This window comes from Clarias gariepinus, chromosome 3, assembly GCF_024256425.1.
Source record: "Clarias gariepinus isolate MV-2021 ecotype Netherlands chromosome 3, CGAR_prim_01v2, whole genome shotgun sequence".
Classification (NCBI taxonomy): domain Eukaryota; kingdom Metazoa; phylum Chordata; class Actinopteri; order Siluriformes; family Clariidae; genus Clarias; species Clarias gariepinus.
Window position 1 is genome coordinate 12,530,414 of NC_071102.1, and position 16,587 is coordinate 12,547,000.

Consider the following 16,587-nt stretch of genomic DNA (forward strand, 5'->3'; position numbering starts at 1 on the left):
TAAAAAATTGAGTCAAAAAGCATAAAACACGTTATTAAAACCTTAAAGGATGATAGTAAACCATCATCTTCGAGGAAGAAACGTGGTCGGAAAAACATCTTGGTCACACTTATAAGTCTACTTATAATTCAGACTATTCAGAAAAAAGGCTTTAATTTGCTAGGGAGCATAAAGAATGAACTGTGGAGCAATGGAAAATGTCATGTGGTCTCATGAGTCCAGATTTAACCTGTTCCAGAGTGATGGGCACATCAGGGTAAGAACAGGGAGACGCACCGATTATGCCTGGTGTGTACAAGACTGTCGGGGCAGTGGTATGATCTAAGGTTGCTTAAGTTGGTCAGATCTAGGCTTAGATCTCGGATCTCTAGGGCAACATTATGTGCCCAAAAAATTAGGTCAGGTGACAACCTTATTAAACTGATACAGAACCTTGGAGAGTAATCAAAGCGAAAGGTGGCTCAAAAAATAAACAATATGAAATAGTAAGATTTTGTAAAAGACAATCATAAATATTTAACTGAAAGTATATAGACGGGTATCAATGCTCTTACCTTTCCTGCATAGTGGTGTATAATGAAACCTTGATTCCAGCTGTTGAAGTGCTCATGGTTACTGATCGCCATGCGCAGTTTCTGCAGCATCGTCTGATCGGCTCCCTCTCCCTTGGCATGCATTGTAGCACACACATCATCTAAGATGCACATGATGCCTGGGGGACTCTGGGAAAGGCAATAAAAAAAAAATCCAGCTTCATGTTTTATGCAAAAGAAACAGACAGATGCTGAAAGATTCATCACGAACTGTACATTCTGAAACGATGGACCAGACATTTATGATTACGATTATAAAACAGCGTAACTGAATAGAATGGATGGGATTAATCAGAGTGGCACAAATTAAGGCACTTAGTGTTCTAATATAATTGTGTTCAGTTGTTCTATGATGTGGAATACACTATCTATTTAGGGTTTAGTGTTATTTAGGGGGGAACCAGAGGGAATTCAAGTAAGACTTTTAGAATAAATCAGCATTAAAGTCAGACCTAGGGCTTTGTCCTGGAAAATATCTTATTTAGTATGAACCCTCATCACATCTGCGGATAAACAGGTTTTTTCCAAGAAGAAGAAGAAAACAAATCTCAGATAAACATATCTGACTCTCTAAAATATCATGCACAAAGAGACAGGAGCTTCTTTTTAAGGTCATCCTCTGTTCTCATATGGCTGCAATTTGTCAAGGTCTCCCCTTTAAAACAGAGATGCACAATCTCCTTCTTTTCCAGAGTGAAACGCATGTTAGCTTGGCTTAGCTTACCGTTTATCTAACAGCCATGAAAAAAGATGGCAAGCTTGTACCACTGGGGATACTGATCAAACCTTAGAGATACCTCAATAAAGCCGAGGCACAGACACTTGGCACTTACTTTACTCTCAATGAGGTCACAGACTATCTTGTTGTTGAAGTACTCGATGGGAGTCCATCGGATTCCTTCCTGTACATACTCCTCCTGAAAGAAGAAGCGGGAAAGAAAAGAAAAAATTAAAAGAAAGGGAAGACAATATACTGTATATTGAAACATCTTAAGGAAATTGATTCAACTCTTTCATAATGTCATTATGTGTCAAACATCGAACTCACCTGCTCTGCTTTCAGTGTCAGCTCAATAAAGATCTGCTGCAGCTTCTCATTCACAAAGTTGATGCAGAACTGTTCGAATCCATTTTTCTAAAAATACAGAAAATGAAAAAAAAAAATTTTTTTACTTTAGACCTGTACCCAATACCACAATGGTCTTCCAGTGTCTGCTTATTTATCATGTTACAGGTTCACCAATAAGTGTGTACGTGGAATCGTATGGATTAGGTAAGGTTTAAAAATGATACTTTTTTTGCAATCCAAGCAAAGAAGATTTTTAAAAGAACAGATCAAAGGCATATTATCATACTGCTATCAATCCATCCAGGTATAATCCAGGCAATTATAAAATATCCCTCGATCAATTTCATACACCAGTCAGCCATAACATTAAAACCATTAACATTAAAACCTCCTAGGTTTTTTTGGTTTCCCTATGTGCCAATGGGGTGGTTCCGGGTGTGGTTCTGCAGGCGATCTAGGGATGTGACGTAGTGTCTGGTAAGCAGATCCTTTGGGTGCTGTTGGTTGCAGGGTGGGGTGCACATGGATCAGACATGTTTGTCCGGTGTTTTCCATGAATCTGTGGAGTTTGGAAACCTTCTGGGCTTGGTGTATGTTGTGGGCTGTAATGCACTGCCTTTCTGTGCTGCATTGGATGTTTCGTGAGATCGGAGCAGACAGACAGGTTTTTGGTGTACATGGGCACGGGTGAGCCTTGGGTGCCTATGATGCTGTCACCAGTTTGTTGTGATCAATGTTGTTCAGTTCACCTGATGGTGGTGTTGATGTTATGGCTGATTTGTGTAAAAACTGTAAATGTGACATGAATTAAAGAGACATTAAAACTGTTTAAAATACCTGAAAAATCTCAAATCCATAGATATCCAGAACCCCAATATTCTCGCCTTGATGATCCTTTACCACGGCCTTATTGATCGACTAAAAGAAAAAAGAATTACATTGCTTTAACATTTTTATACTGATTTTATCAGCAGAGTAATACGAAGAATAAGCGACTAATGCACGTACCTCTACCAGGTAGTCAAAGACACGAGAATGCAGAGCTTTGGAGAGTGCATCACGTGTGAAACACGCCTGCTCCACGTTCAGGGTCACGTCTATAGACTCAGATTTGCCTCCCCACTTGCCATCCATCTTACGGCTGGTGAGTTTCTCTTTTAGCCGGTCCTGGTCGATGCCCAGCAGGAAAGCAGGAAATGCCAGGACTAAGGAGAGGAAAATGACATAGTAAGGAGGAAAAATAAAGGAGGAGGGAAAAAAAACCCCCAAAAAACAGTGCACTATAAGACAGTCTGAAAATCTGATGCCTGATTTCATGACCTTATACAAAAAGCCCGTTTACGGGAACGACACAATTCTCCAGAGAACAAAGTGGAATGGAGATTTAAACAGATGACTCAGTCAGTGTTTTTATTAAACCACATCAAAAGTGTAGAAAAGATTCTGAGGCACCAGGCGAGGTTTCGGACCTGCATCCTCGGCCTGTCTCATGTGTAGCCTACTTGCTATATCAGTTTTCCTTCATTAGAGAAATCCTTCACTATCGCCTCTATTGTACAGACACTTCATTTCCCTCATGGGAAACAAGGGTGTGGTGAAAATAAAAAAGGGAAAACTTCTGCTCCTTCATCTGCCTCCCAGAAGAGCTGGGACTGATCGTGTGTGAGTCAGCCATCTAGGCACTTTAACATTACTGTAAGGAGTTTATGATCAGTAGCTTGGTATAGAATAAACCCTTTTATTTGTATACCTCAATCAGGTAAAACGTGTATTTGATTGGGTGAAGTAGATAAACAATAATCATATACCTTTAACATGTATTTCAACGTAACCTTTCTTATCTGCTAAGTATGGTTTAATCACGTCACTCCAAGTCATGTGACACTTTCATTAAAAAAAGTCACTAATCCAGGGTGTATTTTTACATCAGCTCTCCTAAACCTAAAACCATAGGCAGACAGGAAGTGGATTTATGGCAAACAGGAAGCATGCAGATTAGGCAGCAGAAATACTGTGCATGCTCCAGGCATGGCAGAGCTTTGTGCAAAAACCATTACGCCTTGAATGAAAGGAGAGAAAGATGGATTAAAAAGGGTGGAGTGAGGGACGAGGCAACCCGACGAGTACAGGGTGGGGACACGGAGAACTGGAAGGGTGGGTTGGCGCAACAGGAAGTGCTGCTTTTCTTGATGTAATTTTAGTGTGTGATGTAATTCAGCCAGACCCTTGAACCCTGAAGCAATCTTCTTTTTGTTTTCTTTTTTTTTTTTTTTCAGATTAATTCAGCATGTCTGAAGTCTGCCTGGCTCCTTGAAACACAGTACACATTCAGTAAAGAGAGATAAAGGCAAAAACTAACCAAGGAAGAAAAAAAAAACAGACAAAGTGAAAATTTGTTTCTTGGGGCTCTCCAAAAAGTAATCAGGACACTATGTAAAAAAAAAGAAAAACACGAAGAAATATGGCTTTACATATCAAAGGTGACAAGATGACTGTCTACTCACACTCCTCGCTCTCCACAGCGGCATAGTTCCCGGACTCTTTGAAACTGATATTCCCTAGGTGAAGGATTCCAGCTACAATCTGCAGGACCATGGCTTTGTCCTCTCCCGAGATCCCAATTACATCCATAGCGTGCTAGAGAAAGGGGCGAAAGAGAAAGGAGGGGTTACGGTAACGGCGTGCGATGTGTAGTTACCACTGCCATTTCCCAGTGCATGTCCTCTAATTACTCCTGCTGTGGCTTTAGTTGTAAACAAAAACAGGTGTCTGCTCTGAAGCAGAAACAGAACACTTGTAAGGGAGAATAGAAGGTCTTAAAACAAAGAGTGTGCCTTTAATTAACCCGTTTCCCGAAACATATGGGTAAACATTCTTATCTTTTTTTTTTTTTTGGATTTTTTCCCGATTTTCTTCCTAATTTAGTCGTGGCCAATTTCTCTACGTCACTAGGGGGCTCCCACATTAAGGCTACTACTACCATTCATCTGGGAGGGCTGAAGATTAGCACGTGTTTCCTCTGAACCGCGTGACGCCAGCCAAACGCATCTTTTTGAACTGCTTGCTCACGCACCGTTAGGGGCGGAGTAACACACTCGAAGGAAAGCGCTAGCCGCTCCTTCCGCGTGCGCGAGCTAACAGACGCCCCTAATTGGCTGTAGAGCCGTGATTAATGTGGGACAAAGTACATCTCATCCCTCCCCTCTGAGAGAGCTCGGCCAATCAGCTCTCTCTAGGCCTCCGGCTGTAAGAGGTACTGTAACAGCATCACCCAGGGATCGAACCAGTGATCTCCGGATGATAGGGCGCCACTCGGAGGTCACATTCTTATCTTTGTTATCATAAAAACAGAAACGAGATGGCGAGTTCTTAAGGGAAAGTTGGTATTGCGGACTGCACTTTCCCATAGGAAATAATGTGAATGCAGATAATCCGTTCCAGACACCCAAAAGTATTACCTATATTACCAATTTCCAACACCTTAGTCATATTATGCATATAAAAACAACCAAAATATTTAGAAAAGACATGTAAATGAAGTAAAATATAAATAAATTGACATTAAACCAAACTTAACATTAATCAGAGATGGGTAGGGTAGCCAACAATTGTACTTAAGTAAGAGTAGGTGTACTTCACAGTAATATTACTCATGTAGAAGTCAAAATTAGTCATCCAAAATATTACTCAATGTAAGAGTAAAAAAGATACTCTAACAGTACTGAGTAACATGCATGTTTGAAATGTAAACTATTTCCAGTGTAAGATATACTGTATAATCAGTTGTCCTCCAAATAACTCAGCAGGTAGAAAATAACATTAGAACACGTGTACCAGAGGTCTCACTTTAACATAAACTGTGTCCAGCTAAACAAATGTAAGAACTTATATTTTTTAGCCTCTAGCTTATTTGCTAATTATATATTCTAACACTGCAACATTTAAATAAAACAGTTAAACCATCCGGACATGTTTCCTTCGCTGTCTACCACGGCTGAAGATTTTTATTCTTGCTATGCAGCTAGTTTGTGAGTGGTCATGTGATTTTTGTTATTGCCTCTGATTGGTCGAACGGAGTCATGTGAGAATTGTTTCTACGTCTGATTGGTAAAACACGGTCATGTGGTAGATCCACCGGCTGCATTTCTCTGGCAAAAATTAAGAATATCTAATGTGTAGAATAAATGGTTAGAAAAGTAACGAGTCAAAATCTTCGCAAATCTCCTTAAGTAAAAGTAAAAAGGATGGTGCAGTAAAACTACTCATAGAAGTAAATGTTTTTCAAAAAGTTACTTAAGTAAATGTAACGGAGTAAATGTAACTCGTTACTACCGACCTCTGATATTAATTCATGATTTCTCTTGGCACCGGCTGCTTTAAAAAATTTGTTTAATTGGCTCAGTTTTCTTCTTGCTACCGACTTTGCTAACATTCTCGGGACCAATGGTCCTATGTCCTTAATAAATCGTTCATTCGCTCATATGCAGAGGTAAATTTCTTGGTAAATTTTTTCGGTTCTTAAATTGATAGTAGATTGCCGAGATACCACTGTATTAGATAAAAAGATAGACCCACCAGAGTGTCCTGGAATTCCTTTTTGTCGTTGATGTCATCCACTTTGTAGGATCCTGACTGGTTCAGGTACGAGTAGTAATCCAGGTTGGTGATTCCCAGACTGCTTTTCTGTTCCCCGGTGGCCCCTTCAATCAGCTATATCACAAACGTGAACATTCAGGAGATTTATTTTTCAAAACTAGAGCAGCCTGATATATGAGACAGTAATTTATACACTGTAATACAAAACTTGTATTACAAATAAACTACAAAACTATAAACGCTTCCATCAAAGAGAACCCTGGAAGTCTGTCTGCTCTAATTGCATCCCTTCTAATCCAAGAAAAAGAGGCAGTAGAGATGTGTGCGAGCTCCATCACAGCAAAACCAGACTTGTTGTTTCTTATCCAAAGAGTTCATGCGGTAAACAGAACAGAGCTGGGTCTCACCAGAAGAAAGCAAGAAGAAAACAATTCTCTAATGTCTGGTTCTCACCTGGTAGAAGATGTGAAAGCTTCGTTCTCCAGGGTTCCTTGTGACCACGCGAGATTTTTCCAACAGGAAGTTGGAGATTTTCCCACCATCTGGTTCACCGCCGGAGCTGAACTGAATCTCGAAGTATTTGCCCTGCCAGAAGAAACATGCAGTGTTAAACAGTGTTTAAACACACACATATCCTCACACACACACATACACACACCTGCAGCCCATTGTCTTATGTACCCAAAAGTAAAGGAAAATGGCAGGCTCAGGCAGAGCGAGGGTGTAATGAGATTCCCAGCAGCACTGAGGCTCCTGAACTTACTCAATCACTCGTCATCTATCTAATCTACACATGTCACATCCAAATCATTCTCCTCTTAGACCAAACCCAGGGGAACAAGATAGGTCTATGAGATGGCCTGAAACCAAGTGATGAGCATCAGTAATATTTTGGATTAAAGTTTTACTGAAAGTACTAAAGAGTTAGAAACACAGTTTAGGGCTAGAGAGCCTAGGATGGATCCTTTTGACTTGAGCTTTTATTACAATCATTTTGTCCTTTGCTTCTATTTCAATCCAAACAAGTCTCAAACTGTTACCACATACCTTTTCTCAATGACCAAAAAGAGCAGAGAAATAATGATTCATGTCCACTGAGTTCACACAACAGCTAAATGTAACACACTTTAAAATATATCAGCCTGGCCTCTAAAAGCCTAACCTGGATCCACCTCACACTCGTTCTCTGTTTCCAGCTGTTGACTTCAATGGGACCAGTTTCACACTCACAATGCAACCAGAAAAAGAGACAGGAGAGGGTAATAATAGGACTCCCTTGCTCTTGCTCTTTCACTCCCACTTTCTGTTTTAATTGGAATTTCCTTCTGTTTTCTTTAGTCCCCATAAAGCTCTGGAAGCCTCTCAGCTTAGCCTCGGTAAACCACATGACTTTAGGAGCGCTCTCTTTTATCCATAAAGCCATGGCAGAAGGTAGAGTGCTTACAAATCGGCTGGAGTTGTTGTTCCTCAGTGTCTTGGCATTTCCAAAGGCTTCCAGGAGAGGGTTGGACAGCAGAATGATGTCTTTGACATGCTGTGGAGAAAAAGAGAGAGAGAGTAGCAATGATGATGAGGACGATTATGATGAGGTAATTTGACAACCATATGCCTGGAACACAGTCTGCATGTCATCACACACACACACACACACACACACACACACACAAAATCGTCTTGGCTGGATTGCATTATCTGCTCCAAACCATCTGCAGATCAGAAGCACATGTGTTTTAAATCATCGAGCCGATTGAGAAACGTTTTTTTATGATATAGAGAGGCATTGTATGGTAGCGTTTCTGGGGAGCCTGTAAACTCAACTGCTGTCACTTGTGCATAGAATTTGATCAGAAAGAGTAAAATTCATAATGCAGTCAAGCAATATGGCCTGCCACGTGTAAGGGGTTCAATTCCGTTCCTTCGGTTTGCTCTGGGGAATAAATAAGGTCATGTGGTCTGATGAGTTCAGATTGACCCCTTTCCAGAGCAAAAGCTGCATCAGGGTGAGATGGGAAGCACATGAAGCGATGCACCCATTATACACAGTGGCCACCATACAAGCCTCTGGAGGCAGTGTTATAATCTGTGGAATTGTTTCAGTTGGTCAGGTCTAGGCTTAGCAACAATATCTGAAATGTACTGTAATGTTTTTTCTTCCCTGGTGGTACTGGCATATCCAGGACTCAAATTATGAAAGAGTGGTTCTGGGAGCACGAGGAATCATTTTCCCCACATGAATTGGATACTTCATACTAAAAGCTATTGGCAGTCAATAAAATCCTAGCGTGTACAACTTTTACTTTTTATAATACGTTGTATAATAATTTGCATGGGATGGAGACATCAGTCAGTGTTGTCATACAACATACTACATATTTATTGAATCGACTTTGATTTGCTGTGGAATCGTTTCAAAGAGATTATGCAATGTTACAACATTTATTTTTGTCCAGAGTCACATTCTTTTCTCTCCAAGATCTTGTATTTGTAAAGCCTTCTCCAGCACATCCTGAAGATTCTCAATGGGGTTAAGGTTTGGACACTCTGGTGGCCAATTCATATGTGAAAATGATGTCTCATGCTCTGTAAACCACTCTTTCACAATTTAAGCCCAATGAATCATTGCATTGTCATCTTGGAATATGGCCATGCCATCAGGGAAGATGGAAAAACCTGGTCATTCATTATATTCAGGTTGTCAGCTGACCCCATTTTTTAGATACATTACGTTGCTGAATCTAGATCTGACCAACAGAAGCAACCCCAGATCATGACACTGCCCCCACAGGCTTGTACAGTGGACAGTAGGCATGATGGGTGCATCACTTTAGCCGCTTCCTTTCTTGTGGAACCATCAATTCATCAGACCGCATGACCTTTTCCAATGCTCCACAGTCCATTCTTCATGCTTTTGAATTGATGTCTTTGTTCCAAATAGTCTCACTGATAAGTGGTTTTCTTAAGGATACACAGCTGTTTAGTCCTAATCCCTTGAGTTTTCATAATGTGTTTTACAGCTGTTAAACCAATTTTAGTAGTTTCAGCAATCTGCCTAGTTGTTTTCTTTGCTTGATGCAGGCCAATTTTTGCACCCTTTTGAAACAAGAGTAACATCTTTACCATGACCCAGGATATGTCTTCTAACATGGTTGTTTAAGAAATGAGAAGATACTCACTGCATCAGTTAGGGTTAAATAACTTAAGCTAAAACATATTAATCACTGCAGCAATTATCCAATAGAAGGATCTTAACAATTTTCCTAGTTAAATCCAGATGGTGTTTTTTTTTTGGCTGGACAGTGTATATTGCCTAGGAATACTTTTTTTGGATAATGTAAATGATGAGAAAACTTTTGTTCTAATTCATTAACTGCAAATCAGATAAGGAAGGGTGGAGAGGGAGATATAGAGAGAGAGAGACCTAAAAAGGAACAGAGAAACAGAGAGGCACACTATAATGGTCAGGGTGTAGTGTATCATTGGGAGTCAAATAGCATGCCAGGAAAGGGAGAAAGCCACACAACCATGAAACAATATGCCATTTCAGGAAATGCACAAATCCAGAAATTAAGCAGAAAGAAATAAAGCACACTACATTTGTAAATTCAATACACTGCTTAAAAAGACACAGATACATAAACCACATGCTAATCAAAACAGAACAGATCAGCTATCATGAAATGGAGATGAAAAATGCAGGTCGAAATTTGAAAGACGATACTCTAAAACCGAGAGTTCAAAGTTTGTGATACAGGCAACAGGCAAAAGGGTCAGGTGATCAGCAAACATCAACAATGGGGAAAATGCAAAAAGTTGCAAGCTAGGTATAATGCAAATTAGAAAACCTGAATAACAACACATGTAAACTAGGCTTGGTGAACGTACGTAGGCACACACACTAAGTGTTACTTCACAAAGTGAATGTGAAAGCAGAGCCATTATACTATGTACAGAAAATTGTGAACTGGCATGTGTGTCAGTAAAGAAGTCCAGTGACTGAACGTGACAGAAGTTATGTGTTGTGAAATGTGGTTTTATGTGTTTTTTTTTAATTAAATGTGTTTTTTTTGTGTTTTTTTATTAAATGTGGTTATATTGCAGGTTGTAATGTGTTTTGGAAAACCAATTCTGGTGTGCACCTGATAGAGTAACCCAAAAGGGCTCAGTCCAGAAGCAATGTCTTTCCTAAGCCTTCCCCTGGCATTAGGGAACTCTGGGTGTAGGGTGTTAAGTTCTTAGCTGCAGTTGGACGTCATGGGCCAGGATACAGCAACATTCTATGAGTTAAGTACTGATTAAACAAAGTATGTTGGTTGCTCTTCAATGTCAAGTGGTCCTGGTGGTGTCATGGTGGGCTATCAGTGGCTCATTATCTGGTCTGAGGTGTGATACTGTATATGGAATGAAGGTACTATTCAGTAAATGCTCTTGTAAGTCGATCCTATATGTGACTTCATTGGTCTGTTTCAGGATCTAGTACAGGCTGATATGACTGAGGTTTAGTTCTTCTTACAACCTCATGGGATTTGGAAGTGGTTTTTGGCCAAACATACTCAGACATTGGGTTGGTCTCATGGTGTTTCCCTATCAATGCAGGGCTGCTCCACATGTGTAAGGCACGTATGCATGCTTTCTCAGGCCTGTTTGCTCCTTTTTAACCATTTGTCCACTGTTGGTGAATCAGTAGCGTTAGTGTTCCAGTGGAACAAAGGAGGACGAGTGTTGTTAAGTGGTGTAGGCAATTCTGAGTGTATTCAGTCCCAATCATCCTAACAGCAGAACCTGATCATTAGTTTGAAAATAATACCCAGATGTTAGGCTTGGAACTACACCCAGGTTTTTCATGAAGCTCAACCAGACTCAAGTTCTAAACTGTTTTTTGGGATTCTGAAATATCCAAACACGTTGCTGAAAAGCATTTCTGCTATAGCAAAGGATGCAGGTAAACTGAGTGGAGGAATGATGCCTAGTGGTTTGAAAAACAAACCGTGATAACCATGATGATGTTTTTATGGCATGATGCATGATGCCAGGCTGGTGACTAACTCCACTCCTAATTGCAACCTAGATTGTTGCAGTGTGTGTGGAGGCATAATTTTCCCCACTGGTAAGGTTCAAGGGGACCTTGGCCCAGGCATATGCAATGCAGGAGGAAACAAACTGATGCATCAGTCAACATTTTGGGCAACCAGTACCTGGCTGACAGTAGGTGTGTACCTGGATGACCTGTGGATGAGGCAATATGTGCCCAAATGCTGACTATAAGCGTCCATAAGTAGTCGTAGTGTAGTCCTTTTGAATTGATAATATACCCTGATGGATGGGAATTTGCATTTTTCAGCTTAACAAGCAAGTTGTTCTGTAGTAGTAATTCAAGAACATGTGTTATTAAGACAGATAGGTACATAAATAATATCAGGAAATTACGAATAAATGCAATGACTATTACAAACATTCCTTCCGAGCAGGACAGCATTGGTAAGACACTGGAAAACCAGAATTCCTATATGGCATGATGCAATACTCTTAGTGGTCAGAGATGCTAAAAGACTGTTTTTCATTGGTGCCCATCCTGGAGGCAGATAAGATGATATGTGCTAAGAGGTTTGAGCTTGGTCTAAATCTTCACAGAATGCAATTGTTATAAGGCTGAGAGGATTAGTGACAACTGATAGCAGCACTTTTATGCACAGTTATACAGTAGATAGTAGATAAAAATGTTGAAGTCAATCAGCACTGCGAAGACTGAGACAACATCTGAGTACTGGATTTTTAAGTGCAGGGTGAATGATATCGAATACAATGGACTTATCTGGATGACGGTGCTGGTGCTTTCTTTGGAGCCTGTTTGGCTGGAGTTTTGGCACAGAAGAAGCACATTCCTATAAAATGGTCAGAACGTATTTTTCTTTGGGGCGGTTCTCTTGTTCGGCAGCACTCACCCTTGTCCAACCTAACTGCATGGATTCAGGGCTGATACTCATGTTTGGTGAGGTATAGTTTCTCCAGGCTGGTGGCCAGTTAGAAAGCAGACAATCAAGTCAGGATCAATACATGGACGCATTGCCAAGAATCAAGTGTCATCTTGTAGCCCAGGCACATCATTTTCTTGAGGATTTGACAGAAGGTTCATTTCACCCACTTACTGCAGCCATATCATACAAGTTACTGTTAATCAACTGCTTTTTTCTTACGAGTTGTAAAAATGTGTTGAAATGATTGGTAAAAGACAATTTTCCCAATTTTCCCAATTTTCAAGATTCCCTTCTTGAAACCATACCAATGTGGCCCAGTTTAGTGGTTCGAAAGCTGATAAAAGTGAGGGCGATTTTTTTGTGGGCGTCCCAATAAACTTCCTTGACAAGAGAAACACTACAGCAAAAAAAAAACCTTCAAGCTTAGTGCTTTTTCTGGTGTATTTATCTGGCTGGGAGATAATAAATTTGCCAGCATGGAACTTAGCGGCCAAGGTAGTCATGTGTTGGTGCAGTCACCAGTCAACCTTTCGCTATAATGGTGATTATATTGAATATAGTGGTTCTGATCCTGCATCCATGGTAGTAGTGAAGCATCCTGTTATAAAATGGAGATAAACATGGATGCACCTGCAGCCTGAAGATTTAACAAATCTACAGTTCAAGTCAGGTAAATATGCAATGAGCAATACTTTACAAAGCGAATGTTAGATCGGAGCCCTTATATGCTGCGTTCCAGTGATTACACAAAACACTCGAGTGTGATTAGAGGGAAAGAGTCCAGTAAGTATGAGAGGGGTTATATGTGTTGGTGTAGTCCTTAGCAAGCGGTTTGTTTTTGGGAAATAAAATGCAATCTCTCTATTAATGCAGTCAAAAAAGGTTTAAAAATAAAGCTTTAAAGTGTCTTATCTAAAATATGGGGAGATGAAAAATTTATTAGAACCAAAGTTAAATTATTATTAAAAAGACAGACATGATGGACTCACCTGTACTTTACTTCCGCCTCCTGACACCCGTGAGATGTAGCTCATAATGTATTTCGCTGCAACTGTCTTCCCAGCACCACTCTCACCACTGTAAGACACGGAAAGTGCAGTCAAAACTGCAGCCCACGCATTACAGGCACAGCGTGCTGCATCACTCGTACATTCTCAGCATCCATCAGCAGAATTGACCGCTGTTCCACAAATAACATCTTGCCTATTTCCATTACCATGAATGTGCTATTTTAGGGAGGCAGGCACTAGAAAAAGGGAACACACTGTGCTATCTTAAGTTGAGACCAATAAACTGACAGACTCTGGCCCAGCAATTTAAAATACTTTTTATATGCTTCTGTATGGAATAGTAAAACACTGGCGTCCTGTTCAGCTTGTCTTCCCACTTGCGTGATCCTGACCAGAATAAAGCATTTAGTGTGGAGAAATGGTTTAAATGCTTAGGCATGAAAGCTATATTTCCCATACAACCCAAGTAATACAAAACAAAACACACTAACGAAAAAAACAGCCATTTAGAATTTGGGAAACTTAACAATTGTTCTGGCAACTAATTAAAGGTTGTGAGGACAATTCCCAGCATCGGTAACAACCATTATACAGGTCATTGAGCAAACCCTTTAAGCCCATCAACTGCTCCGATACAGCTGGTTTCAATTGTAAGTTAATCAGTCAAACTAATTATTGTAAAAAAAAAAAAAACATTTTGGTTAATTCTTTTCTCAAGAAAATAAGATTGTAAATAGCAGAATTACAAAAGATAATGACACAAAAATGTACTTCTGGTCTAATCTGCATGTCCTTAGACTGTGGGAGAAAATCAGTGTACACGGAGGAAACCCACCAAGAATGGGGAGAACATGCGACCTCCATGCATACTGTAGGCGGGACTCGAACCCTTGTGCTTGGAGGTTCAAGGCCCTTAGAGAAATATCCGTCATTTCAGTGGAACTTTCTTATGGAAATTGATTCTTATGGATTCTTCAGGTTGCCAGGTTAACACAGGGTGACAGACCCTGGCCCAACAGCAGCAGATGGGTGGTGCTGGTACTCGACCTTCTGATCAGCAGTGCAACACCTTAACCACCAAGCTACCCTTACCCTGAATAAAAATTACAAATGTGACTTTGCACAGAATGCGTTTTAAGTGTTTACGTGTTTATTATATCAATGATGTGAACAAAAAAACGTTAAATGAAAAGGATTGAAATTTCCTAATAGCGATGAGTTCAGACATTATTAGGAAATGTTGACATTTCACACTACGTCAGAGCCCACTTCAACAGAAGTTCAGAAACTTCAACAGACGTATTATGGTGCAAAAATGTGATTTTGGTGTAACGGTAACCACAAAGCCTCACTGAATTAACAGAAACGCTACTTTATCCCAACTTCCTACATACGGAAGACAGTTTCCTGTTGAGCATTCGCCATTCTCTTCCTTCCATATGACAAAAATAGCCTAGTTTCATAAATGCACCATTATAACCTAAGAATCAGTTTGAGCCTGTTTCAGTCACACTGAAGCTTTGACTTCTGATATGAATTTGCCAGCCTCAAGAACACATCAAGAGCAGAAGAATCAAGTGGGATTTTATTTATTTCATTAATAATCCTGTTTGTAATACAGTTTAAAGCCGATGCAGCTGTAACGGAAACACTCAAAGACCCATGATGTTACACGACAGTAACTCTATACCCCTATTCTTTGCAGCTAATTTCATCCTGAGAAATAAATCCAGAGCTTTCATGCACACCATGAAAACACAGCCATTGTCCACTTTATTATGTCCGCTGCATGCATACCTGCTCATGCAGCAGCACTGCAATACATAAACTGATATAGACACAGTACAGGTCAAAAGCTTCAGTTAATGTTTAAATTAAACATCGCAATGTAATTCACCATAGCACAGGTATTGATGCCAGATCGCTAAGTATTTCAGGAATTGCTAAGCTTTCATGTATAACAATGTCTAGAGTTACATATAATGGTGCGGAAACACAAATAACATTCAGCGCACGGCAGATACTGTTCACATGGCTTATTTTGCACCGGTTCCACCTCAAGGAAACTCAAACAAACATAAACACACAGATAACCACTTTGAACCCTGGTGAGCAGAAAAGCATTTCAGAAAGGACAGCGCAGAAAAAAGAAAAAGGCCACATCTGGTTCCTCCCTCTTTAGTCGAGAAAGCTAGAAAGAAACTGAACACTGAAATACGCCAAAGCTTGGAAAAAATGTTGCTGTTATCATACACCTCTGTGCAACTCTACATATAAGTGATGCTGGCTTTCCACTCTGAACGAAATGAATAATACATGAATTGGCACTTCTCTCGTTCCACACCAAGGGCTTGAGCCTTAAGCTGGGTGCTATTTTTAATCCTGTCCTATGGGAGTTCCCCATTGTATATTGTACTGTAATTACACAGCCAAGGACTACATGGATTTATTGGCCAAACATGGACACGTGGCGACACCAGCGCCGCCAGTATTTCCTGTAAACCTTCACCATCTGCTTCAGTCATTCAACACGCAGTGATAAAACTCATTACCTTTTAGCCAAAACAGACACTGTACCACACTCCACTCCACCATGCCGGTGTTCGCATTTCCTGAACCAAACTTCTTTATGTCCAGTCTGGCTTTTCGTGGCGATGTCACATGACCGCGTGATAATGAGGTGATGAGGTGTCACTGCCTTCCTGGGCATAATGTCCATTCTCTTTATATCCTTACCTCGGTTCTAGTGAGACATAATTTCCTTTCTAAATGGCTTCCTCCAAGACTGTTTTTGAAGCAGCACCCCCCTCAGCTTCCGCCAGTATTGTGATGCTTGAACAATGGGAGTCTATGCCATAGTTTGGTCAGATGGTTATGTATGAGCTACTTCAAAAAAGGGAGCGGAAGAACCTGAGACGGAGCATAAGCAGAGCGACTGACCGATTTGTGCTTACAGAAAGAGAATTGTTTTTAGAAGAGCGCAGCCTGAGGAATCACACAATCTCAAAAGGACTACATAATAACAAGAAAACTATGAACTAACATCCTGGGAGTGTGTCACTGAATGAGTAATGAAGAAAGTCTTTAATAATACCCGAATGGTAAAAGTACTTCGCTGACCACAGAATGCCTGAGCAGCAGTTTCATGCAGGGGCTTTGTTTTGCTAATCTGGTCGATCACAATCCCGCTTCCAGTTTATTTTATGGCCAAACTGTGCTGAACAAACAATCGAAAGGAAAGAAAAATGCTGAAGCGTGAGACATTCACCATGATGTCAGAAATACAGTCACATCACAGGTCTCAACCGACCAGAAGACCACCAACACACACCAGAAACTAGAGCATG

General features: G+C 40.4%; 1 protein-coding gene across 2 annotated transcripts in view; it reads right to left on the reverse strand.

Annotated features, from left to right (window-relative positions):
• myo1ea (myosin IEa) overlaps window positions 1-16,587 on the reverse strand; it is a 59,518-nt gene that overhangs the window by 20,747 nt on the left and 22,184 nt on the right. For both annotated transcript variants that reach the window (XM_053492523.1, XM_053492522.1), the window contains exons 5-14: window positions 13,220-13,307; window positions 7,703-7,792; window positions 6,712-6,843; window positions 6,238-6,372; window positions 4,167-4,299; window positions 2,671-2,867; window positions 2,500-2,580; window positions 1,642-1,728; window positions 1,427-1,510; window positions 555-722 (exon numbers count right to left, since the gene is read on the reverse strand). In XM_053492523.1, coding sequence (XP_053348498.1) covers window positions 555-722; window positions 1,427-1,510; window positions 1,642-1,728; window positions 2,500-2,580; window positions 2,671-2,867; window positions 4,167-4,299; window positions 6,238-6,372; window positions 6,712-6,843; window positions 7,703-7,792; window positions 13,220-13,307 — 1,195 coding nt within the window. The remainder of the gene's footprint in view (window positions 1-554; window positions 723-1,426; window positions 1,511-1,641; window positions 1,729-2,499; window positions 2,581-2,670; window positions 2,868-4,166; window positions 4,300-6,237; window positions 6,373-6,711; window positions 6,844-7,702; window positions 7,793-13,219; window positions 13,308-16,587) is intronic.